The sequence below is a fragment of the Amblyraja radiata genome, chromosome 6 (genome assembly GCF_010909765.2).
Source record: "Amblyraja radiata isolate CabotCenter1 chromosome 6, sAmbRad1.1.pri, whole genome shotgun sequence".
NCBI classification, from domain to species: Eukaryota; Metazoa; Chordata; class Chondrichthyes; order Rajiformes; family Rajidae; genus Amblyraja; species Amblyraja radiata.
The window spans coordinates 27150461-27176119 of record NC_045961.1 but is presented as its reverse complement, the minus strand read 5'-3'; the positions used below and the strand labels follow the sequence as shown (position 1 = coordinate 27176119).

Below are 25659 nucleotides of genomic sequence, written 5' to 3'. Positions count from 1 at the left end.
CTGGCAGATTATTTTGGTGATGGTGCCCCCTCTGTGAAGACAGCGTTCCTCTTCCAGTTCGCCCCTCCTCTGTTTGGTTCTTTAAACCATTTATCTCCTATGCAATTCGACTCATCAACGTAAATATGCGAAAGAACCTCAGTTGCTGAGGTATGATGGTGGTGAGCAGTGCTCAGGTCTGTGACTGTTGGATTTGTTAAGGAGAGTCCTGGTGACTACATCCCAACCTTTATGGTGAAGTGGAAGTTGTTTGTGCCTGGTTTCTGTTAATGTGGGGAAGCTCTTGTATGTCTATAATTACACTGACGTTGACTTTGACCTACATAACGACTGTGATTTTATATTGAAGTCACGTGAGTGACTACGTGAAGAGCCCGCCAGTCCGCATGCGCGTCAATACGCGGACGTATGGCGCGTGAATCGGAGCAGTTCGAAACTGCTCTGGCAGGTAAGTCAATGTTATTTCCAGCGGCCGCTGTGACAGCGGGCCCGGAGTAGCTGATGGAGGCGGCCGGGTTTTGGGCCACCGCGGAGGCTCCATAAGGAGCTAGAAAAAATGTTGTGGCTGCCGCCGTTGGAGCTCCGAACGGGAGCAGGCGGCCGAAATTGGAGGCCGCCGTGGGGCTCCATAGGAGCTGGGATGAGATATTGTGGCTGCCAGCATTAGAGCTCCGAACGGGAGCAGGCAGCCAGATTTGGAGGCAGCCGTGGGGCTCCGTAAGGAGCTAGGATTTCATAATTGCAGCTGCCGGCGCAGCCAGATCAACGATCGCTGCAGAAGGTTTAGCAGCTGCGGGTGAGTTAAAAACAGCCACGGCCAGGAGCTACGGCTCAGGTAAGCAATTTTAAACATAGTTACTGCTAGCTGAGGGGCTCAGCTATGCTGCAGCAGCATACAGTGTATGCTTTATTTTTGGGCAGCTACAGAGTTGGCATTAATAGCGGTTGCTACTCGGTCACGTTTGTGACTATCGTAATAGATAGCATTCAAAGGTCATGTTTAATTCTTTGGCAATATAACGATGTATAATCATGCCAATAAAGTTTAAATTAAAAATGATAATTACAAAGGACATTTATTATCACATACACCAAATGGTGTAGTGAAATTGGACTTGCCATTGCAGTCCAGAGCTCCTGGCTTAGGAAGCCTTTTTTGAGCTGTGTCTATCAGACACCTGTGGGAGCTACACCTGGTTCAGAGTGGCGTCATGGTAATTTCCGCTCTATAGAGGGGACTGCTGGAGATTATTTTATAAGAGACTCCAACTATGTGGATATCGATAGAGCAGTTGAATCTTGATTTAATGGGGATATGCTTCTTTTAATCATATGAACGTAATTTGCCTGTGACAACACCTGGCAGGGTTGCAGTATTTCTCCCACTCTGTCTAGCGGACTATCAGGAAGAGGTGACTCCGATTATAATGCCGGCTCATCCGAGTCATATGGGGGCCAGAGGCCTGAGGAAACAACACCTGGTACAGGGTTGCCTTCTATTTCCTCCCTGAAATATTCCGTTGAGGCTCCAGAAGGGAGACAGGACTCGTTGTCACTAGCAGGTGCAACCTGTCTGGTAAGTATAATAAATAATGATGATTTATACCGACAGAGCGCCGATCTGCACAGCTAGTCCCGATTCGGCTCCTAGAGGGAGCAGCTTGGCAACACCGAGTCAGGGCAATGTCAAAGCCAAGTCTGTGGGACAAGTCCTATCGGACGATTTGGGTCAAGGGGATTCTGTCCCCACATCTATGCAGATGTGATTGGCCGTTTGTCTCAATTGGAACATCTGATGAATCAGACGGTGGCATGAGAAATTCTCCATGTTACGGAGGCATGTACAGGCAGTTCGAATCATACGCCTGAGGCAGCTCCTGGTTCAGGGTTGCAATATTCCTCCCACTCAGATGAAAGGAGTGTTGGAGATGGTGCCAAAAATATATGCTCCCTGTTATGGAGGCATACACAGGCAGTTCAAGTCATACGCCTGTAGCAACTCCTGGTTCAGGGTTGCAATATTCCTTCCACTCGGATGAAAGGAGTGTTGGAGATGGTATTCCTCCCACTCGGAAGAGTATCGGAGATGGTGGCACAAAATATGCTCCGTGTTACGGAGAAATGGTGCAGGCCAAATCAGGTTAGCATTTGGCTAATCTGATCATGTGTTTAGTTACCCAGTTTAAGATGGATGATTGGCCTTCAGCAACTTAACTGATTCAGAGAATCAATCTTGAAGATGCTTACTTTGCCATATCTATACACATGAGGCAGATTATCTGGTGTTTTGATAACATATCCACTGGTGGAGGCCAATGCTGCCCTACTCAGATCAAAGGACATTGTGTCCGAGTTTAGATAATATGCAAAATTTGCAGCTGATAATTCTTGGCGGTTATCAGTAGATACCTCTTGCGATATTAAGAATGAGGCAACATTAAATTTAATAGTGCCAATTTTGCCTATTCATTCACGCCATGGTAAGGCGGCTGAAGCAATTCCTTTTTACTCGGTCACAAGTGATGGCTGGGGCAGCCTGCCTTCTCGGGCAGCTAGCTCTGCAAGATTGTATGGGAGGTTTGTGAACAAAATATGTGAGTTACTTTTAAACGGAAGTAACAGAGGTTGTGTGTGGCTTTCAGTTTGAGCCTAGAGAAGCGTTTATGTGATAGCACAATTGACATTGCTTGTGCTGCTTTGTCATTCTCTATAGTACCATAAGTGGGACAATAAATGATTGGTTATTCACCTGCTGTTCACTAACGTTATACAGGGTGTCTTTTATATGACCACTTTAATAGCCTACACTCATTGTAGTGTGCGATGTATATCAGTAAATTATTATGCAAATATTCTTCTACTGTGTTCCTAATGGGAGCAGTATTTTTAAGATGATTATGCTTTCAGCAACTGATCTCAGCACAAAGAATACAGTCTTTACTCAATCTCTGGCTCGGTCTCTGGGTCATAACTGACATTAGGGTAGCTTGTTATGGGAATGATCTCATAAGCAAAATTGACATGATTGCGTACATTTGAAATTGACAGCATACCCACCAGAGCTGAGATTGGGGGTGTCATTAGGTATACAAGTGCACTGAGCTTGCTAGTACCTATGAGATGAAAGATAGTTTATTTATTATTATTCAATAGTCTCAAGATATTGCTGATGGTTCATTAGCAGCCAATAGAATGGATAGTTCCCTTTTTATCATACAGCAAGAGGCTTACATAGTGCGTGTTAATGAATTATAAAATTTGGTTGAATATGTCTGGATATTTGCAGATAAAATTCTGCATAGTGTTGCATGAGTTATTGTCTAACTCAAAGTCAATTGGGACTATGGTCCGGTTAAGAACACTGGCCATGTATGCGTTAGCATCATGGTATTAATGACCCATGTTTTTTCTACCATTAATGGTTTATCTGTTTAAGTGTTTCACACACAGATTGGGTTACTGCATGAAACCACAGAGCTTTGAAGACTTCACGTAGACACTCACGTTACTTTGATATAAAATAGAAAGATTAAACGAGAACTTACCATTTGAAGTTTGATCTTTATTTTATGAGAATTTGAAGTAAGCGAATACGTGCCCTCCACTCCCAACCCTACTTCTCATAAAGATCATTCTGTAGTTCTAAGGTCGTTAATCCTTCTATAGCTTAGGTCAGCAACTATTCTGTGGTTTCATACAGCTGTTCTAAAGATTGACGCGCATGCGGACTGGCAAGCTCTTCACGTATTCCCTTTCTATTTTATACTACATACAGTGCTCTGAAATTCCAAATAGGCAGAGCAATTTTCATCTTTCCAAGGAATACCTGCTTCATTTCTGCAGCAATCAATAGCTTATGTTTCGTACAATTGTGGTTGGGAACAATCGTGGCTGCTTTTACGTCCACATCTCTTCAAGGATCGTACCACATAACTTATTGCTGTCTGTGTGGTAACATGTTTTGCGTATGGAACATGAGTTTGTCTGCACTGTGGAAAATGCTCTCTGATGCTGTATCCTTTACTTTTATTTCAATGAAATTCAATGATGCTTTATTGTCACGTGTACCTATGAAATTCTTTGTTTTTGCATACGATCCGGTAAAATCATACAGCAGACCTCACCTCGGCAGTACACAAATAGATGCCAACAAAGTTACACAAATTCATCAGTCTCCGCTTCTCACAGCATCACACCATAGGGGCAACTCGTCAGATTACTTTTCATTCTTGGCAAACCCTGTGCCAGGTCCTCCTTTGTTATTGGCGGGCCCTCCTGCTGGGTAACTCTTCATTCTCGCAAGATTCCCCTTCATTGTCTGTGTCCCCCTTTGTTCTCGACAGCCCACCTGCCGGGTCTCCCTTCATTCCCAGCAGCCTCCCCCCCCCCCTCCCCACTGGGTCACTCTCGGTGACCCCCTGATGGATCCCGCTTTGCTCTTGGTGCCTCCCCTGCTGGTTCATTTGGTTCCGCGGCACATCTCGGGAGCCTTTTACTCTATTTTTTTTAATTTAACTGTAACACCGCTGTAAGTTTGAATTACTGACTATTTTCCAGTATCAACAAATGAAAGATAGAGATACCGTTTCTGAATCAGTGGATTGAACTTTGGGCAAAATCCCTCTCAACTGTTATGACACTTGGGTATGCACCATCTACTGAAAGAGTATGTGATGGAACAAATGGACAGCACGTTGCTGGATTTCTGGGCAAATAGCTCATCTAAAGTGGAGATACTGCTGAAGGAAGAGTTCACAGTTGTGTACTAATATGGCTATGGCAGATACACCAGAGCAGACAAAAGTAAAGATGTTGTATCCCATTAGATACTAGGACTGTAACTGTACCATCAAGTCCTTAAGTGAGATGATGGAGAATGCATTGTCTGGAAATAACTGGTTCTTTATATGCAACTAGGAGCAGGGAGAATCTGTTGATAATCACTTAATGGATAAAAGATTGTTAGCAGATAATTTCATAGAATTAAAGCACTCACTCATCAGAGATTGTTTATGGAATCCAGGAATCCAACCTGAGGGAACAGCCTAAACTGTGTTAACTTGAGTAAGCCAGAGGGTGGAGAATCTGTGGAATTCTTTGCCACAGGCGACTGTGGAGGCAGAGTCAATGGGTATTTGTAAGGCAGAGATAGATAGATTGTTGATCAGTGCAGGTGTCAAGGGTTATGTGGAGAACCAGGAGAATGGGGTTGGGAGGGAGAGATAAGTTCACCATGAAGAAGGGTCTCGACCCAAAACGTCGGTCTCGACCCAAAACGTCGCCTATTCCTTTGCTCCATAGATGCTGCCTCACCCATTGAGTTTCTCCAGCATTTTTGTCTACCTTCGATTTTTCTAGCATCTGCAGTGCTTTCTTAAACGGTTCACCATTGAATGGCGGGGCAGACTTGATGGGCTGAATGGCCTAATTCTGCTCCTATCACATGACCTTATGAAAAGTGCACACAGCTTCTTCCCCAGTGCAGCCAGACTCCTGAATTAATCAGCTTTGTCACACACCCTTCCCGGAGGAGCTGCCACATATTCTTAGCCCTAACTCTACCTTATTCAGTTTTTCCTTTATTGTATCTTAATATATTTGCACTACTTTCATTGCCACTACAAACGTTTGCACAGTTCTGCTATTTTGAACTTGTTGTATTTAGTCTGAAGAAGGGTTTCGGCCCGAAACGTTGCCTATTTCCTTCGCTCTATAGATGCTGCCTCACCCGTGGAGTTTCTCCAGCATTTTTGTCTACCTTTGTTGTATTTATCATTACTGTAACATATTGTTTACTCCACGAGCTTCAATGTGAACAAGGAATTTCATTGCTCCCTGGTGTATACGACAATAAACAAATGTTAATCTGATTCTCTGATTCTATATACTTTGCACAACCAGCAAGTAAATCGACACTTGTCTGCCACAAGCCACGTAAAACTGAAACTGGAAGCAGAAAATTAAATACTTATGACTCTATGGGCTTCTCACTTGTTGCCTATCAATAGCTTTTGATCCCTAATTCGGAGAGCCCCTCTGCTGTCAAGGCACTGAGTAAAATATGAACAAATTCACTGAACCTTTTCTTGGTTAAGATCATAAGATCATAAGGAATAGGAGTAGAATTAGGCTATTCGGCCCATCAAGTCTCCTCTGCCATTCGATCATAGCTGATCTATCTCTCCCTCCTAACCTGATTCTCCTGCCCATAACCCGTACTAATCACGAATCTATCTCTGCCTTAAAAATATCCATTGGCTTGGCCTCCAAAGCCCTCTGCGGCAAATAATTCCACAGATTCATCACCCTCTGACTAAAGATTAGGTATTCTGGAGAGAATTTAAGAGCTTCTCTAGTCTTTATTTGCTCAGAAACATCTGTGACTTTGTGGTCTTGGAATGTACCAATCGTGAGAACGATGGATTTATTTTTAGGAAAATAACATTCTCCACTTATCAAATATTCTTTTTTTTTTAACTAGACTGCATTGTACACATGATCATTCTTGGCTCAAAAGACAGTGCAATGTAACTTGCAAAGTTCATCAACAAGAAATTGCAAATGGAAATGAAATTACTGCAGATGGTAGAGAGATGGGAAATCAAGATGGAATTTCTAGAAATATGCAGCAGATAAGGCTCAATTTGTGGAAATAAATAGTTAACATTTCATGACAATGTCCTTTCTGATGGAACATTAACGCTGTTTCTCTTTCTGCAGATGCTGGATTAAAGAGGCAAGCGGCACATCAATTTGGAATTGTACCACACTGCCTTTTGATCAAAGAATCACATACATTGCATGTGGGTAGTTTTACAGGCTACGTCACATAGGGTGCCATATTGGTGAGGTATTTGGATACTTATGGCCAGTGGTCACAATTAATTCTGCAGAATAGATAGATTGTAATGATGATTTTACAACTTTCTGGTGCTTTCTACAGCTCAACACTTCAAGATCTACAGAAAGAAGGTTTACCTGGCACTGGTGTCCTTTGTTCTGACATCAAGGCTTCTGAACAAACCAGTTCCGTCCTGAGGGTCAGGCAGCATCTCTGGAGAGAAGGAATGGGAAGCGTCACCCATTCCTTCTTTCCAGAGATGCTTCCTGTCCCGCTGAGTTACTACAGCATTTTGTGTCTATCTTCGATTTAAACCACCATCTGCAGTTCCTTCCTACACGGTTCCATCCAGACATGGCTCTGGTAGTATGCATTTCCCTAGGAATAGAGCAATGACTGGGAGAATGAACAGGGGTACACAGAAATTTTCAAGTGAGCCGTGAACCTCACTGAGGAGCATTGTATTAGAAACCTTACCTTGGTTTCATTGACATCTCCCACCTGCCGTAGTCCTTTATAGCAAAGGATGTTTTCATGTCTTCTGCTGAGGAGTGCAACTACTTGACAACATGGGAAGTGCTGGGTGCATATTGCATCTATTTTGTTTGGAAGGTAAATTGGCAGCACAATCTCTGTGCTGGTTATGAATATATTGAGTCATGGAATAATAAAGCACAGAAACAGTGATCCGTTGAATACGCACCAGCCATCAAGTTCCACTATTCCTCTTTTATTCTCCCCACATTCCCATCAACTCCCCTTGATTCTACTACCATAGAAAGCATCCCAGTGGGATGCATCACAACTTGGTTCGGCAACAACTCTGCCCAAGACCACGAGAAACTGTATAACCCTGTCTATCACACAAACTATCCTCCTAACCATTGACTTATGTAGACACATATACACCTTGGGAAAGCTGCCAATATAATTAATGACCATTTACATCCCGGTCATTTCCTCTTCCCCTCTCCCTCCTCTCAGGCAGTAGATACAAATGCTTGAAAGTACGTATCACTGATTCAGGACCAGCTCCTTTCCCACTGCCCAACCTGCCTCATTGCTGCCCTTGCACAATGTTTTTGTTGCATTTTCCCTGTTGCTGCAATGCTGTAACTCAGTTATGCCATATTCTGCTTTCTGGAATTTTCCTCTTTGCACTACCTGTTATACTTGTGTGCGGTTTGATTGTACTCTTGAATTGTATGATTTGTCTGGATAGCATGCAAACAAAGCTTTTCACTGTACCTCAGTACACCTGGGAATATCAATACCAATACTCACCTACACACCAGGGGCTGCTCAACCTATCAATCCTCTTGTCTTTGGGATATGGGAGGAAACTGAGCACCCACAAGAAACCCAAGAGGTCAGAGACACAACATGCAAACTCCAGAAATGCAGAGGTGAGGTTCTGAATTGAACCTGGGTTGCTGGAACTGCATCACTGTCATCCCCTTTTTATCCTGGAATTCTTTCCTATAGCTGAAACATTTTACAAGTGAAACATGATGGCAAATATGCCTTTCTGATTCAGTTTTATGAAAAGATAGATTTAACATTGTTTTGAAAATATCTGGGGAAGAAATATAATTTTGGTAACTATAAAGGCACGCAAGAGCAGCAGCCTCCTCCCTACAGTTCTCCCCTGTACATATCTGGTTCTCGTTGAGTCACACAGGATGGAAATAGGCCCTCGGTTTCATGCTTCCCATCAACCACCCATTTATACCATATTATTCCCATGTTTTTATTCTCCCACATTGTCATTGAATTTCTCCCTCAGTTTTACCACTCACCTGCACATAAGAGGCAATTTGCAGTGGCTAGTTAATTGACCAACCCATATATTTTTGATGTCATAGTCATCAATCAAAACCATAATCATACTTTATAAAGCCAGGTATGTTTTTGCAACATATTGTGGTAAGAAACCAGTGCATCGAGAGGAAAGTTATGAAGGACATAGCAAGAAATGCAAACTTCACACGGTAAGCACCCAAAGTCAGGATTGACCCTGTGTCTCTGGGTTTGTGAGACCTCCATTCTGTCAGCTGCACCACAGTGCTGCCCTTAACTCAGTTGATTTAGCAGAATTGAAGATGCAGAGGTGAATACAATTGGTTCTACTTAGTCAGTACTTTTGGTTACTGTGAATGACCAAATTAAAAATTTGAATGACACAATAAATAAAAAGTAGAAACATATTGGAATGAGACAACATTGCAACATGCAGATATTCATGCACACCAAGGTGAAGGTAATGTTAAATTCAGCAGTAAGTGATTTTAGTGGAGTCTAACTTTGCCATGTACCTCAATGAGTAACTTTATAAATCCCATGGCTGGTTGACTTTCCTACTTCTATTTTACCATGTACACCATCTAACATCTCTTTATGGCCAAACTATAGGTTTAAGGTGAGGGGAAACGATTTAATAGGTATCTGAGGGGTAACTTTTTCACACAACGGGTTGTGGGTGTATGGAACAAGCTTCCAGAGGAGGTAGTTGAGGCTGTTATCACAATGTTTAAGAAACATTTAGACAGGTACATGGATAGGAGGAATTTGGAGGAATATGGCACAAACACATGCAGGTGAGACAAGTGTAGCTGGGACATGTTGGCCGGTGTGGGCAGGTTGGGCCAAAGGGCCTGTTTCCACACTGTATCACTCTATAACTATGACTATTTCAGGTATCCTGCTCCTGCCCAGAGGCTTTATTGGCTACTGCTGCGACAAATCAATTTAAAATTCACATTACTACCTTTACATTTTCAGTGTTTTCTTTTATTTTAAATACTTGTTTGCACCTTTCACTCATCTATGACAAATCTATCCCTCAGAAGTCATTCCTATCCAGGATGCTCTCCTAATTCTTCCATGTCAAGCCTTTTCCATCACTGCTTTCCAAACAAAAACCTCTCAATTGTCTTTTTCAAATCTTAATCTTCCTCTTAATTCTTTCCACTTAAGTCTCATTTCCTTCAAATGTCTGTTGTCATTTATTCAACCCAATTTTTTTGGTGCTAAATAATACCATTTAATATGTTACAATCGTTCTTCAGAGATTTTTATTCCAAATTAAATCAATTGAATTAAATACTTCCAAGTGTAAAAAAAACATTTAACTTTATTGTTGGATTGCCTCAGAGATCTATCATAAAAGTCTCACAAAGTTGTCAGAGAAGCACTTAGCTAATGTAAATAAAAAGGCAGTCATTTGGCAACCTCTTTTTATTCAACACTCCAGATGAGAAGGAACTGCAACTCTGGAGATAGAGACCCTAAATGGTATTTTGAGATCAGTGTTACATTTAGTTTAGATTAGAGATACAGCGCGGAAACAGGCCCTTCGGCCCACCGGGTCCGCGCCGGCCAATGATCCCCCACACTAACACCTTCACACACTAGGGGCAATTTTTACATTTACCAAGCCAATTAACCTACAAACTTGTACGTCTTTGGAGTGTGGGAGGAAACTGAAGGTATGGAGAAAACCCACGCAGGTCACAAGGAGAACGTGCAAACTCCGTCCAGACAACACCCGTAATCAGGATCGAACCCATGTCTCCGGTGCTGCATTCGCTGTGAGGCAGCAGCTCTACCGCTGCGCAACCGTGACCGTCCTAGCCTCCTTTATCCCACAGGAAGTAGTTTAGATTTAAAAAATAGATTTATTATATTTAGCTCTTAACAAATTTACACTTGAAATGGAAATTAATGAATTAAGAGTTAATTTGCATAGTTTCACTTCAGTGATAGACTAGGCAATGGTTAGGCAGTGATGTAGTGCTGATTATTACTTAATCCAACAGTTATTCCAAGCTGAGTGGCCATGTTATAAATTTTACGCCAGACATGGCTGTTTTCCATGTAGCTTGGACGAGACAAAGTATCTGATTATTTTCAAAAAAATGTCCTTAAATAGGCAATGAGCACAGCAGACAGCAGAAATCTTCATTAAGCCAGGAGTTCAATCAATCCTACCCAGTAGCACAGTCAAACAATAAGAAGTTATTTGTGTTTGGTGAGGAATTTTATCTTGAGATTTTAACAATGGCTAGGCTAATAATGCAATCAAAATGATTCAAAATGCTGAGAAATCACAGAAAAATAGACAATATTATGACAAATCTCTGAAGCCAAGTTGATTGACAAACAGTGGAAAGAGTAGTAAAGCAGAATCCTTCTGTAAGGTCGTAGTAGAGCTACTGCCATACAGCGCCAGAGACCCTGGTTCGATCCTGACTACGGGTGCTTATCAGCACGGAATTTTACTTTCTCTCCGTGACCTGCGTGGGTTTTCTCCGAGATCTTCGGTTTCCTCCCGTGCTCCAAAGACATACAGATTTGTAGGCTAATTAGCTTGGTAAAATTGCAAATTGTCCCTCGTGTGTGTGGGATAGTGTTAATATGCGGGGATCGCTGGTCGGTGCGGACTCGGTGGGCCGAAGGGCCTGTTTCCGTGCTGTATTTCTCAACTAAACTAAACTTTAAAAGATTTAGCTGGAAAATAATTCACAACTTGTAGTGTATAGTTCCAGAAAATTAATGAGAATAGATATTCATTATGTAATATTCACACAGGATGTTTAGCTCTGCAGTGTATTTTCACTTACTTGTATTAAGCAGTATTAAGGTTTTCATGCATAAAAATTCCTCTTGAGTTACTTGAAGATGAATAAATTCTTGTGAGATTTGGCGCATTGCTATACACAGATCATACATCGCCGACTTTTGCATTCGTTGCCTATAAGAGAAAATCATCCAAATAATCTTCACATAAAATATGCACAAAACTCCCAATGTTTACCTCCCCCAACATTCATTCCAATGGAAAACTACTTCAAACCACTTGCTTATTCTTCCAGTCAGGGGGATCTGGACCGTTTGAATTAGGTCTCCTAAATTCCCATTACATTTGGAGATGCAATGTGCTCTTTTTGTCCAGCTGGCAGTCATGCATATGTGGAACAGGCCATGTATACAGCTACTCTTATGATACAATCATTCCCATCCCCATATTTCCTGTGAGGATTAGTCAGTGTGCAGGGCTGCCAGGGTTGCTGAGTGGGATATGAAGCAAGTCACCAGCTTGTTGCATTCGTTTGACTATGTTAAGGCTGAGCTTGGACTTCCTCGGGATTGAAAAATGAGACAGTGTGTGGAGTTGGGTAGAAGTGTATTCCTTTTGAGGTATTTAACTGTGCTCCTTTTAAACTCACCTAGACTAATCCAATATCATCAATGTATCAAGAATGTCAAATTAATGGACTTTTATTGTCTGCATTGATTAAGATTATGGCCAACAATGATCACAGTCTTTAAAGACTTCATCTGTTCCCATCCATCTGCGAAACCATTCAAACATTTATTTGGATACCATTGGTCTGTGAAGCCAGGATTTGTGCCTTTGAAGACCAGCTGCACATCGGTGGAATGGAATTCCTTTCCACTTGTAACTTTGGTCGAAATATTTAACCATGTTTGTCCAACAGCAACCTTGAACAAAGGCATAGAATAGAAAAGCCACAATACTCATTCCCATTGCTGACTACTCTCTGTGATAGAATGGGATGTCTGCTCAACTCTTTGATTTTCCCAGTCATGATCCAAGGTCCGGTGAGTTTTTAGCTTTGAAGAAACAAGGGACTGGAATCTGGTGCAAAAAAACCCCACACATTGCTGAAGGAACAGTGGGTGAGGTAGCATCTGTAGAGGCAGAGGGATATTTCTGGTGGAGACACTACATCAGAACTGAGGGTGTAAATGGGAGATGCATGTCTACATGAAACTGCCCTTTGTTTAGCTCCTCCTGTGAATGGTTCAGCAGGGGTTTTTGGGTGCCCTTTACTGCACACTCTTGGGTCTGCATCAGAATTAGATTTTCACGCACAGGGACAAGACCTCATCAAGAAACCAATCTGTACTGAAACACATCAGTTCTTGATTAAATAATAGATGAGTTCAGGTCAATTCAGGTCAAATGTTAAGTATGTTCCATTGTAATGCATCGAGAATTAAGGGTCGGCTATTTAGAACAAAGATGAGGAAAAACGTATTCACCCCGAGAGTTGTGAATGTGGAATGCTCTGCCTCAGAAGACAGTGGAGGCCAATTCTCTGGATGCTTTCTAAGAGAGAGATAGATAGAGCTCTTAAAGATAGCGGAGCCAGGGGATATGCCAAGAAGGCAGGAACGGGGTACTGGTTGTGGATGATCAGCCATAATCACATTGAATGGCCTATTCCTGCACCTATTGTCTATTATCTATTGAAATGTTGGATTAGAAGCTAAATGCTATTCCAAGGAAGTCTACAGGTGATTTAATGAGGCAGTGACCCCAATGCTGGAACAATTCCACGTATCAAGAATGGAATTAGTAGTTGCTTGGGTACGTATCAATTGATTAGAGACTGGTTTATTAAAGCCAAATCACATCTAAATAACTTAAGAAGGCTTTAGAGCAAGTAACAGAGATATTAGATTAGAGAAACATCATTGAAATGCTACCGATGGACTTTCAAATGCCAACGTTAAATATTGCAATCAAGTGTACAACCAATAGTGAGGTGCCCTAGGAGAGAAGGTGGGCAGGATTACTCAAATGAAAATCCCACTTCTATCCCCACGTTTAGTGGCAATTTAATGCTCGATGTTTGTGGCCAGGTCAAAACTGAAACACTAAGGATCAGTTATAATGTAAATAATTATTCAGCATAATTATTTGGGACTTGCTCCAAGTTTGCTTGTCCCCAACTTGTGTGTTCATTTAATAGGATAATGACTTGTGCAGGGAAATGTTTCTGTGGCTACTTGTTTGAAGTGTTTACTGTACCTCATGGAGACAGAGAGTTTATACAGTATTATTTTCATAATTCCAAAATTACCGTTAATATTTGTCTTGAGGCAATAATACTATTATTTTAGTCTAGGAAAAAAGATGATTCATCATGTTCTTGGCACCATGAAAAATTTCATAGTGAATGAAATAGAACTCAGAAGGATCGTACTGAAGTACTTCATATGTATATTTCTCTAAATCTCTGAGAATAAGTCCCTCAGCAGAAGGCAGATGACAAACTTTTCTCATCTACAGCAAATTAACCAAAGCAAATTATCCTTTTAGCTTTATTGATATTTGCTACTAAGTTCGAAGATGCCCTCAGCTATTATGTCTAGGATTGCATGAGAATTTATTTGCTATATTTCATTGTCATAAGTTAACTGATGCATAATTCACCATGATCAGCATGTTCCTTTCATTTAATAATAAACAGCATTTCTAACTAATTCCTTTGCCCTGCTTCTGTAAGTATAAATGGTCTCAAGCTAGAATTTAACCAATCTGAAGCTTATTCTGGATATTCATGCTTCTCTTGCTGAGATAAATAAAATGTATTGAAAGAAGTAGAAGTTTCTGTAAGAGATTTGTATCAATGAGTGATACATTCAAAACAAGTTGATCAACAGCAATTCGTAACATTTCCATTTTTAATTCATTCAAAAGATTTGAGTATCATTAGAAAGGTAATCCTTTATTGCCTGTGAAACACTAATGGTGAGTCCCCATTTTGAACTAGTGCAGTTCATGCTTCAAATGTATTCCCACATTGTTGCTGGATAAGGAATCCGAGATTTTGTATGGATGGTAAATAAGTGATAACTTGTTCATAAATAATTTGAGGTTGCCTCCTGATATATGAAACACAGTTGCATCGTTTTATCCTGCTAGGACCCTTACTTTATACAATCCTCCTTTGTGGTTCTGTAAGTTCTGCACAAATCCTTAAGCCACTTTGCTACTTTCTTGTAGCTGTCCTATGCTGTGGACTCCATGAGTAACATTGTTTCACACACACCACATAGAATGCCATGACCACTTTGCCATTAAATGGGGAATGGATGTTGTAGGACCCGCTGAATGTTCAGACTCGATTCCATGCATATATATTGGATTTTCTTCCCCTTTCCTATAAGTTGCCTCTTTTTACACCAATTGGAATTTGGAAAGGCTTACAGTTTTGTCCAAAATTACATTCAATCTTTCGAAGATAGTTTAGCATTTCCATTCATTCAGCTTTTCCAAGCAATCTAAAGTGAATGTTTTATTCATAGTCCTAAAGTGATAGTACTGTTTGTGCATGCTTCAGAGTGAACAGAGACCAATTTCAATAAGAAATATGTTTGGGTTTCTAAAATATATACGACATACTGGCACAATGTGGCCATTCAGCCCCAATTGATTGGATTGGGCTAGATCTGGCACACTGTCCAACTGGGCCTTGCGTGGTTCCATTAGTCAACCCAGAATTATGTTTTCCACAATGCCTGATAAAATGATGCCGCACCCAAGAGATGGAATAGGTGTCAAGCTGCGCAGAGATCTTAGGCAATGAATCCTGAGTTCCATATCAGCCATTACCTCCCACAACAGTTTTAAAAAAAATCTTTCTGATATCAAAGACATTTTGCAATTAGATTCAAATATATTTAAAAAAAAATACTAATTAATAATTAAAACATGCTAAAAACACCTTAAATACAGTATAAACTAAAGTAAAATATTTCAACCACTTACCCGAGTCAGCTACACTATTGAAATGAATGGGGGTCACCCATCTGATGTAAACTCACCCTGGTCTAATGTTGTGGATCAGATGCAAAGTGGATTCAGTTCCTGTGTACAGTATACTGAATAGTATTTTACATGCACCTACATTTGATCTCCAGGTGAGCAATCTGCCAATGGTTTCTTAGCAGTGGACTTGATTTATTTTACAGCAACAAGACTATTAGACTTCAAAGCATAGCCTGCATTGATTGTGTAAGCTGCAGGTTTCACAATGACTATTGTAATGTATTTGTAAATATTCGTGACCAGATGAGAGGATGCATTTACTCACTCATTAAAAATCAGATCTGGAGCAAAGTACAGCATCTTTCCTTTGACGTGTTTATATGATCTCCATCCCATTGCGAATACCATCAGGCCCATCCACGAGTACTGAATGAGGGTCATTTGATCATCTATGTGCAAATTCCGAAATCCTGTAAATATATAGGGCAATGTTACAAAGAAACATTCTTGTTGTTAACATGATTGGCATGATATATATATACCACAGTGTGCACAGTACACATATTATCATCATATTTTACCACTTCCCTGAGTTTAATATGTTAAAACTGACAGATTACTCACCTGCAAGTTAAAGTAACTCAATTTATCTAATTAAAGGTTCTATTGATGTGGGTCTGTATTCCCAAAGGCTGGAATTATGGCTCTTATTCCATTATGAGATCACTTTCAACTGGTTTCCACCTTATTCTCACCAGAGTCATTATCGACAATTATTTAAAATTGTCTAAAATAGCCTGGTTAGCGGTCATCATTACAAATTAGTGAACTTTGCTCTTTTCTCCATCCAAGGGGTTTGGAAGCAGAAAGGTGCATTGATTTGTGTCCTTTTCCAACTAATTTTGAGTAGTTCAGAGGTAGGAAAGCTATCACATCTGGAAATTCTCACAGGGATGAGCAGAGAATGTATCATATATCTTCCAAACTATTGACATGTGTGTTCACTGACAGCAATACATAAGGCACATTCCCTATTATCTGTGCCAGGACTGCTGGATAATAAACATTTCACAAGTCTCTTTTGCAGAGGGTCGTCATGGTGAACATAAAAGTAGTCTTCTGTTTGAACGTTTTGAAGGGAGTGCTGTCAATCGTAGCTCCAGTTTGGCCAGTAAGTAATTGACTCATCAAATTGTAGAAAACAGCTGATGGTGCCATTTCACTTCCGTCTTATGCTTCCAGTTTGGGGTTAGAATTCCACACAAATCTCTTGAAACATATTTAAATCACAATAAGCCTTAGAAATGAGTGATAACCTTTAGAATAGTGTTTGTCATGCTCAGCAAATAACATGCCAACAATTGCAATATAGACTACATGTGAGCTCCATGTTATTGGGGAAAGGATTTGCATTTTTAGAAAATGATCCAAACTGTGATTTTCATACCTCGAAGCTGCGTCATCTGTGCATCCACCAAAAAATGTGGGTTGAAATATATGTTGTTTATTTATTTACTACTTTTTCACATAGATTCTGTAAGAGGAAATTTTAATCTATCTCTCAAATTTTTTAGTCAAGTGATTTGTGAATTATTTAAGTGTGAATTTCCATAACAGGAATGAGCATAACCCTGGATCACCTGCACTTAGGAAGCATTTTACTTTTAACTGGAAGTGTTTGACCATTTCTCGTATAAGAAATGCGACTTCTGTGATGATGTTCTTTTTGCCATTAGACTGAAGGTCAAGGAGCAATGAATCTACCAGGCAGGATCACAGAGACAATAAAACACTTCTTAAATGGAGTGCTTTATTGAACTAGAACTATGATGATATACAAGGAATTTTATTGCATCTTGCAAAAATGCCCAGCTCCTTACTCCTTACCCTTACTCACTCTGGAAAATGTGTACCTTTTAAGTTTCAGGCTTTCAAGTATTGGATACCTGATAACATTGCTTTTATAATAAATTTTTTAAAGCGAGTATAATAAAAAATAAGCATGGATTTGTCAACAAAATTAAGGTGATTTTTTTAGTCCAAATAGATTTAAATAATTATAATTTGTCAAAAAGATTATTGATTAAGGACTTGTTGCTGCAACAACTGCAATGAGCTAGGATGACGTTAATATGTTTTTTAGATAGAATCCTTGTGGCAATAACATTGATCCATGCAAGGTGTCAGACACAGTGCAAAACACACTTATGTTGTTGATTTCAGAAAATATTTGTTAAAATTGTGGAAGAAAGTGACATTTAGTAATTGGAAATGAGGCATGGTGGCAAGTCAGAGTACATGATCCTTAATAATGTGAGAGGCTAACTGGTATTAGCACTAATGTGACTTTAGACTAGATGCATAGCATGGGGTGTGCGGCAGCATGTAACCATGGGAAGACACTGACTTGCTAGGTTGTGTCTTTACAGCGCATTGGTATCTCAATGGCAACAGGGCTTGAAATTATCGTGGCATAAATTGATTTTTACAATTTTGAAGCATTCAGCATATTTTTCATTCATTTGGCATGAAAATTAGCCAAACTATATTGCTTTTTCAAAGATTTTTGCAATGGAAAAGAAAGATTCCTTGTACAGTCCCCTCCCACACACATGGAGGCTACTTCCAAATGACTGAGCTCTTAGTCAGAATTGAACCCAGCATCTGAAACATATTAGATTTCCATCAATGACATTTTAGAAATATTCTCTCTGAAGTGAGGTATTTGGTTTCTTAAGGGAGCCACAAAATTCCACTGAAAAGCAGAGTTGAGAGATAGCAAAAAGCAGTTGGTAGCAGCAAAGGTTTAGCATCATTGTTGCCCTTAGTTGCCTCAGCAGTTGGATTTTAAAAGCCAGCCAAACTTAATAAAAACTATGCAGATGATTTGGTTATGCACATACTGAAAGGAACCACAGTGCTGTGATTAAGACCTTGTCCCAGAGCATACTGAGCATTATTGCTACAGAGTAGGTGCTTGCATTGAACATACAGCATCTGCTTCAGAACTCAATCAGGTGCAAAATACAGGTAGTAAGAAGGTCTCCTGTGATCACTCTCATTTCTACCTTTGAAACATTAAGATTCATAATGAAGAGGTGACATTGACCCAGTACAATGACCCAACCTTTACTGGATTCATATATCTCATGGTTTATTATTGATCTACAGTCATTTTCATCATGCCTTTGCTTGGGGAAGTATATCGCACAATTTAACACACTGCCATTTTTATAAACTTTTCCAGGGCATTCTGCAAAGTCTTCCAGACATTTGCAGAATCAAGCAAATATAAAGAAATGGTCAATGAATCTCCTATCTTAACCGTTTGCCTTCCTATTGTTCTGAGGGCAGATACAGACAAAACAAAACATTTGTGCCTCGTTATACTTCACATATCATTGAAAGGCAGTCGCTTTGCGCATAGAAAAAAAGAGTCAGGCAAACAGCATTGAGATAAAGGAGCAGTCAATTTGCATGTAGACAAAAATGCTGGAGAAACTCAGCGGGTGAGGCAGCATCTATGGAGCGAATGAAAAAATAAATAAATTGCATGTGTTATTGCTAATTGTGGGAGGAATGTTGGCAATCAACCCTCAGTTCATCGAACAGTACCACTTTCACCATTCAATTCAACATGCAGATAGGCTCTGGGTTTTAATATCTTATCCAGAGAATGGTATTTCCAACAATTTGATGTTGCCTTTTCTCTGCTCTGCAGTGAAGCATTAACCTTCCATTCAGAATGATATAATTTGACGCACAAAGCATCATGTGTTGTGGAAGAGCATATCTTCAATGGCGATAAATGGACAGCTACAAAATGGGCTCCAGCAACAAATGGACACATATCATCCTAAGAGTATGCAGGTGAAACATAGCTGATAGATTTTGAAATCACCCCCATTTAATAATGTATAGACAGGCTCCAACCCTGAACACATGCCTGCGAAGACCTGTCATTATGGGGCTAACATGTTGAATGGAGATAGAGATGGATGCTATACAAGGAGCCTAGGACCAGGGAAAGAGAAATGGGGATAGGATAGGACATAAATTGTGAATAGAATGGCTTTCCGATTCAGATGGGACTAGCTTTCTCTTCTATCACATAGTCAGTAATCTGGTACTATGCATCTATGGTAACAAAAATTGCAGCTGATATGTGATTTTCTTAGTCGGATAGTGGGCTTTCAACTGTAAATTAAAATTTACACCCAATGGACGTAAAGATCAGTGAGGAACAGGATTAAAGATGTCACCACTGAAAATCGGAATATCAGGAGAACTAGTAATTTACTAGTCACGGTGGTTGCAGCAGTAGAGTTGCTGCCTTACAACGAATGCAGCACCGCAGGCACGGGTTCAATCCCGACTACAGGTGCTGTCCATACGGAGTTTGTACGTTCTCCCCGTGACTTTCGTGGGTTTTCTCCGAGATCTTTGGTTTCCTCCCACACTCCAAAGACGTACAGGTTTGTAGGGTAATTGGCTTGGCAAATGAACAATTGGCCCCAGTGGGTGAAGGATAGTGGTAATGTGTGGTCGGCACAGACCTGCTTGGCTAAAGGGCCTGTTTCAGCGCGATATCCCAAAACTAAACTAAACTAAACTCGAATGAGGTCATAGCTCAGGTCAATGTGTCAGAATCTCTATTTTCCAAATTAAAACAACCCTGACATAGCCATGTATTCAAAGAAGATAAATGAATTCATAAAAACTAGGCTCAGCTGTCAAGAAAAATCAGAAGGAAATGTGTTCTGCATGAACATATATCAGCAGCATTATAAACACCTTGAGTCAAGTTCAGCAGTTCCACAGTTTGGAGCAGACACGTGTTAGTTTAGCATTTTGCTCTGGTAAGATAAGTTCCTGTTGTTTCTCCTCACAATCCTGTCCTCGTTCCTAACTGTTTGCTGGCTGGGTTGAAGTTTGCCTCGAATGACTAGGAAAAATTGCATTCCGTTTTTAGGTTAATTCCAATGGGCATCCCTCACTGATGTCAATGCAGTATTTGACATTACTGAGATATAACTCTGATGAAGATAATTTGACTTCAAAATTGTATCTTTAAAGTTACCTGTAACAAGTCAAAGCAGCATCATCTTATTTGTTTTTGCGTATGTAACGCAAAGCAGCTCATCCGTGTAACTAGTATTAATTAATTTTAGTTTCTTGCCCCTTCATGAGGACAATACCAGGAAAGCTTGTGTGAATTGAAAGTTTAAAATCAGCTTAATAGCAGTCAGAAGGTTGGGATATTTCAGCTACACTTGAGCAGTTCAGACTCCAAGTGCAGTAGGTTTCTCTAACTGTTCTTCATTCCCTTTAACAATAATTGAAATAAACTTCAACACTTGTGCCTCCATTCCTATACAACATTGTTGATATTCACTCTATTGATCTTGAAGCAAATTATTCCCACAAGAAGATGTTTTATGTTATCCTTGCCTAAATCTTTGAAGGTCTTCCTAAGTCGTTGGATTGCTTTTGGTTGAAGATATTGACATATCTTTGTGTCTCCAAAGTATTTTGGAGATAGAAGCACGAATGTTGGTGCACAGACGACTCCAACATACAGGGTGAAGAAAAAGATGTGATGGTTTTTGTTTTTTTGCGCAGTTCTGCTTGGTGGAATTGTGAAATGATTACAAGTCACTGACTTGCACAAAGACGATTTTGCATATTTACTGTCGCAGAAAAATCACAATCAAAATAAAAACCTTCAGGCCCAGTTAACCTCATGGTCAAATTGCTGATGTATGCGCTCAGCAGATGGAGCTGAAGATATAGCAGCAGAAATTCAAAATATTTGTCCAATTGCATTGGCATCCGTTTCCTCTTATTACACTTTGCAAAGAACTTGGTGGAGATTTTTTTGCATTAATGATATCAGACAACTGCATGCTGCTGTCGCACTGCGTTTCTCCATCCATGTTGGGAAAGGCTTTTATTGTAGCCAGTACAATCATGGCAAAATATAGAAGTACCAGGAAACAATTGTGCAATGTTACAAAGCTTTCAAAGAAAGCATGCGAAAAAAATCTGAAAAATCATGTTGTTATTGCTGACGAAGGCAGCCCCAACAAATTGAGGACAGGAGAAATGGAGGATCAAGCAAGTGTGGTGTTTAATAGAATTGTCACATTGTGCCACAGTCAATACTATCAGAAAGTTATGGAATTAAGAAATATTTTCCTTATTTCCCTCTTTTCCTGTCTTTCACAGACATGATCATTTGCTGACATAACTCGCCATTAGAGTCTGTCAACTTCTAACACGTTGGCCAAAGATCCGTTCATCATGGATGTACTAAGACAGTTAATGCTCTAGATGTCAGCTGCTCTACATCGGTGAGACCAAGCGTAGGCTTGGCCATCGCTTCGCCCAACACCTCAGCTCGGTTCGCAAGAACCAACTTGATCTCCCTGTGGCTCAGCACTTCAACTCTCTCTCCAATTCTGAATCCGACCTTTCTGTCCTTAGCCTCCTCCATGGCCAGAGTGAGGACCACCGTAAATTGGAGGAGCAGCACCTCATATTTCGCTTGGGCAGTTTACACCCCAGTGGTATGAACATTGACTTCTCTAATTTCAGGTAGTCCTTACTTTCTCTTCCCCTTCTCAGCTCTCCCTCAGCCCTCTGGCTCCACCTCTTCCTTTCTTCCTCCCGCCCCCCCCCCTCCCCCACCCTCACATCAGTCTGAAGAAGGGTTTCAACCCGAAACTTTGCCCATTTCCTTCGCTCCATAAATGCTGTCTCATCTCCTGAGTTTCTCCAGCATTTTTGCCTGCAATTAATATTGACAGGTCTTTTTTTTCTGCGGGGGTATTACAGCAAAGAACAAGTCTTATCCCAACCCTAACCCTAACCCTAACTAAAACTTACCAACCTCAACCGACCTCACTCAATTCCAGATTTATTCATTCTTTAGAATAAGAGTTAATTCCCAACATTACTTCTCTAATTTTAAAGTTACGCTTGTTGCTTCTGAACTCACCACACTCCAAGATCAGTTTTACTCTATCATCAAATGCGTCAACCTCTTTATTCGCCATAAATATCTGCCCCCATCCATTCAATTGTGTGAGACAATTTGCTTTGGTCAGAAAACTTGGCTACATATAACTACCATAGGAAGGCTTAGGCCATGTTGACAGCCTTCCAGTATTACCATCCTGTCAGTGCAGTGCCCTCCATAATGTTTGAGACAAAGACCCATCATTTATTTATTTGCCTCTGTACTCAACAATTTGAGATTTGTAGTAGAAAAAAATCACACGTGGTCAAAGTGCACATTGTCAGATTTTAATAAAGGCCATATTTATACATTTTGGTTTCACCATGTAGAAATTACAGCAGTGTTTATACATAGTCCCACCATTTCAGGGCACCATAATGTTTGGGACACAGCAATGTCATGTAAATGAAAGTAGTCATGTTTAGTATTTTGTTGCATATCCTTTGCATGCAATGACTGTTTGAAGTCTGCGATTCATGGACATCACCAGTTGTTGGGTATCTTCTCTGGTGATGCTCTGCCAGGCCTGTATTCCAGCCATCTTTAGCTTATGCTTGTTTTGGGGGCTAGTCCCCTTCAGTTTTCCTTTCAGCATACAAAGGCATGCTCAATTGGGTTCAGATCGGGTGATTGACTTGGCCACTCAAGAATTGATCATTTTTTAGCTTTGTAAAACTCCTTTGTTGCTTTAGCAGTATGTTTGGGATCATTGTCTTGCTGTAGAATGAACCGCTGGCCAATGATTTAAGGCATTTGTTTGAACTTGAGCAGATAGGATGTATCTATACACTTCTGAATTCATTATGTTACTATCATCAGCAGTTGTATCATCAATATAGATAAGTGAGCCAGTACCTTCAGCAGCCATACATGCCCAAGCCATAACACTCCCACCACCATGTTTCACAGATCAGGTGGTATGCTTTGGATCTTGGGCAGTTCCTTCTCTCCTCCATACTTTGCTCTTGTCATCACTCTGATATGTTAATCTTCATCTCATCTGTCCACATGACCTTTTTCCAGAACTGTGGTTGCTCTTTTAAGTACTTCTTGGCAAACTGTAACCTGGCCATCCTATTTTTGCAGCTAACCAGTGGTTTGCATCTTGCAGTGTAGCCTCTGTATTTCTGTTCATGAAGTCTTCTGCGGACAGTGGTCATTGACAAATCCACACCTGACTCCTGAAGAGTGTTTCTGATCTGTCGGACAGGTGTTTGGGGATTTTTCTTTATTATAGAGAGAATTCTTCTGTCATCAGCTGTGGAGATCTTCCTTGGCCTGCCAGTCCCTTTGCAATTAGAAAGCTCACCAGTGCTCTCTTTCTTCTTAACGATGTTCCAAACAGTTGATTTTGGTAAGCCTAAGGTTTGGCTGATGTATCTAACAGTTTTATTCTTGTCTCTCAGACTCATAATGGCTTCTTTAACTTTCATTGGCACAACTTTGGTCCTCTTGTTGATAAATAGCAATAAAAGTTTCCAAAGTTGATGAAAAGACTGGAGGAAATGCTAGGTGCTGAGAGCTCTCTTATACCTGCATTAAGGAGGCAATTAAACACACCTGAGCAATTACAAATGCCTGTGAAGCCATGTGCCCCAAACATTATGGTGCCATGAAATGGGGAGACTATGTATAAACACTGCTGTAATTTCTACATGGTGAAACCAAAATGTATAAAAATGGCCTTTAATAAAATCTGACAAAGAGCACTTTAACCACATGTGATATTTTCTATTATGTATCTCAAATTGTGGAGTACAGAGGCAAATAAATAAATGATGGGTCTTTGGCCCAAACATTATGGAGGGCACTGTAACTACCAAAGGAAGGCCATGTTGGCAGCCTTCCATTATTACCATCCAGTCACTGTGTTGTAAGAACTAAATTGCCAACTAACTTTATTGGTGCAATCAGGCACAACAATAGATCATCTGAATGCTGGTGAAGTCATTTGTAAAGTCAGACATTGTAATAATTGTGCTGAGGGATTATGGTAAAGTGTCAAATGGCTAATTCGGCAGATTTCTTTTTCTGGATCCAAAATAAACATTTTACAAATACAACTATTCCACCAGAAAAAAAAGTAAATGTAACAATGCAGAGCATGCTGTATTTGAATGAATCCTAAAATATCATAAGCGTACCCACACCACTTTTTAAAGTTCTATGCTGCTATACTGCATCTTCCATCTTGCAAATCATTGATTGATTGAAAGATACAGTGTGAATGCTGGCCATCGGCAAACCAAGTCCACACTGACCACCGATAACTTAATTCTATATTTTACCCACTTCTGCATCCACTCCCTACACATTCAAGCCCATTTACAGAGGCCAATTAATCTACAAACGTGCAGTTCTTTGGAACGTGGGAGGAAACTGGAGCACCTGCAGGAAACCCATGCGGTCACAGGGAACACATGTAAACTCCACACAGACAGCATCCGAGATCTGGATAGAACCTGGATCTTTGGTAGTGTGAGGCAACAGCTCGACCATCTGCACCCTGACCTCATGGTAAAGAATAGGTCCATTCTTTTCCAATCTATTCCATTTATTTATTGAAATCAGTTATACTTTGCTAACCATAACCAGAGAAATCAAACTGCAAAGAAAATTGCCCTCATCCTCCTGTTCCATTATATGTTCCACAAATGATTCCAATGCTCAAAGATATAAGCTACCAATATTACCACTCTGTGATATATTTTTGTTGTCAGTTTGTCTTTGTCACAGTTTAAGGATAAGGGGGAAATCTTTTAGGACCGAAATGAGGAAAACATTTTTCACACAGAGAGTGGTGAATCTCTGGAATTCTCTGCCACAGAAGGTAGTTGAGGCCAGTTCATTGGCTATATTTAAGAGGGAGTTAGATGTGGCCCTTGTGGCTAAAGGGATCAGGGGGTATGGAGAGAAGGCAGGTACTGGATACTGAGTTGGATGATCAGCCATGATCATACTGAATGGTGGTGCAGGCTCGAAGGGCCGAATGGCCTACTCCTGCACCTATTTTCTATGTTTCTATGTTTCTATGTCAGCATAATTAGCCAGATCTCATAAATCGTTGCTATAGAGTCCAGGGACAGCACAGAGGCACATATAGTAGAGCCTCTGCCTCACAGCTCTGGTTACCCCGGGATCAATACTGACCCCTGGTGCTCTATGGATGGAACTAGATCTTCCTCCTGTGTGTATTGGTTTCTGCCCACATTC

At 40.5% G+C, this 25659-nt stretch overlaps 1 protein-coding gene across 1 annotated transcript in view; it reads right to left on the bottom strand.

Moving 5' to 3' along the window:
- Window positions 1-25659, bottom strand: part of pgr (progesterone receptor) — a 236494-nt gene that overhangs the window by 16369 nt on the left and 194466 nt on the right. The window contains exons 7-8 of the mRNA XM_033023424.1: window positions 15751-15895; window positions 11464-11594 (exon numbers count right to left, since the gene is read on the bottom strand). Of these exons, the coding sequence (XP_032879315.1) occupies window positions 11464-11594; window positions 15751-15895 (276 nt within the window). The remainder of the gene's footprint in view (window positions 1-11463; window positions 11595-15750; window positions 15896-25659) is intronic.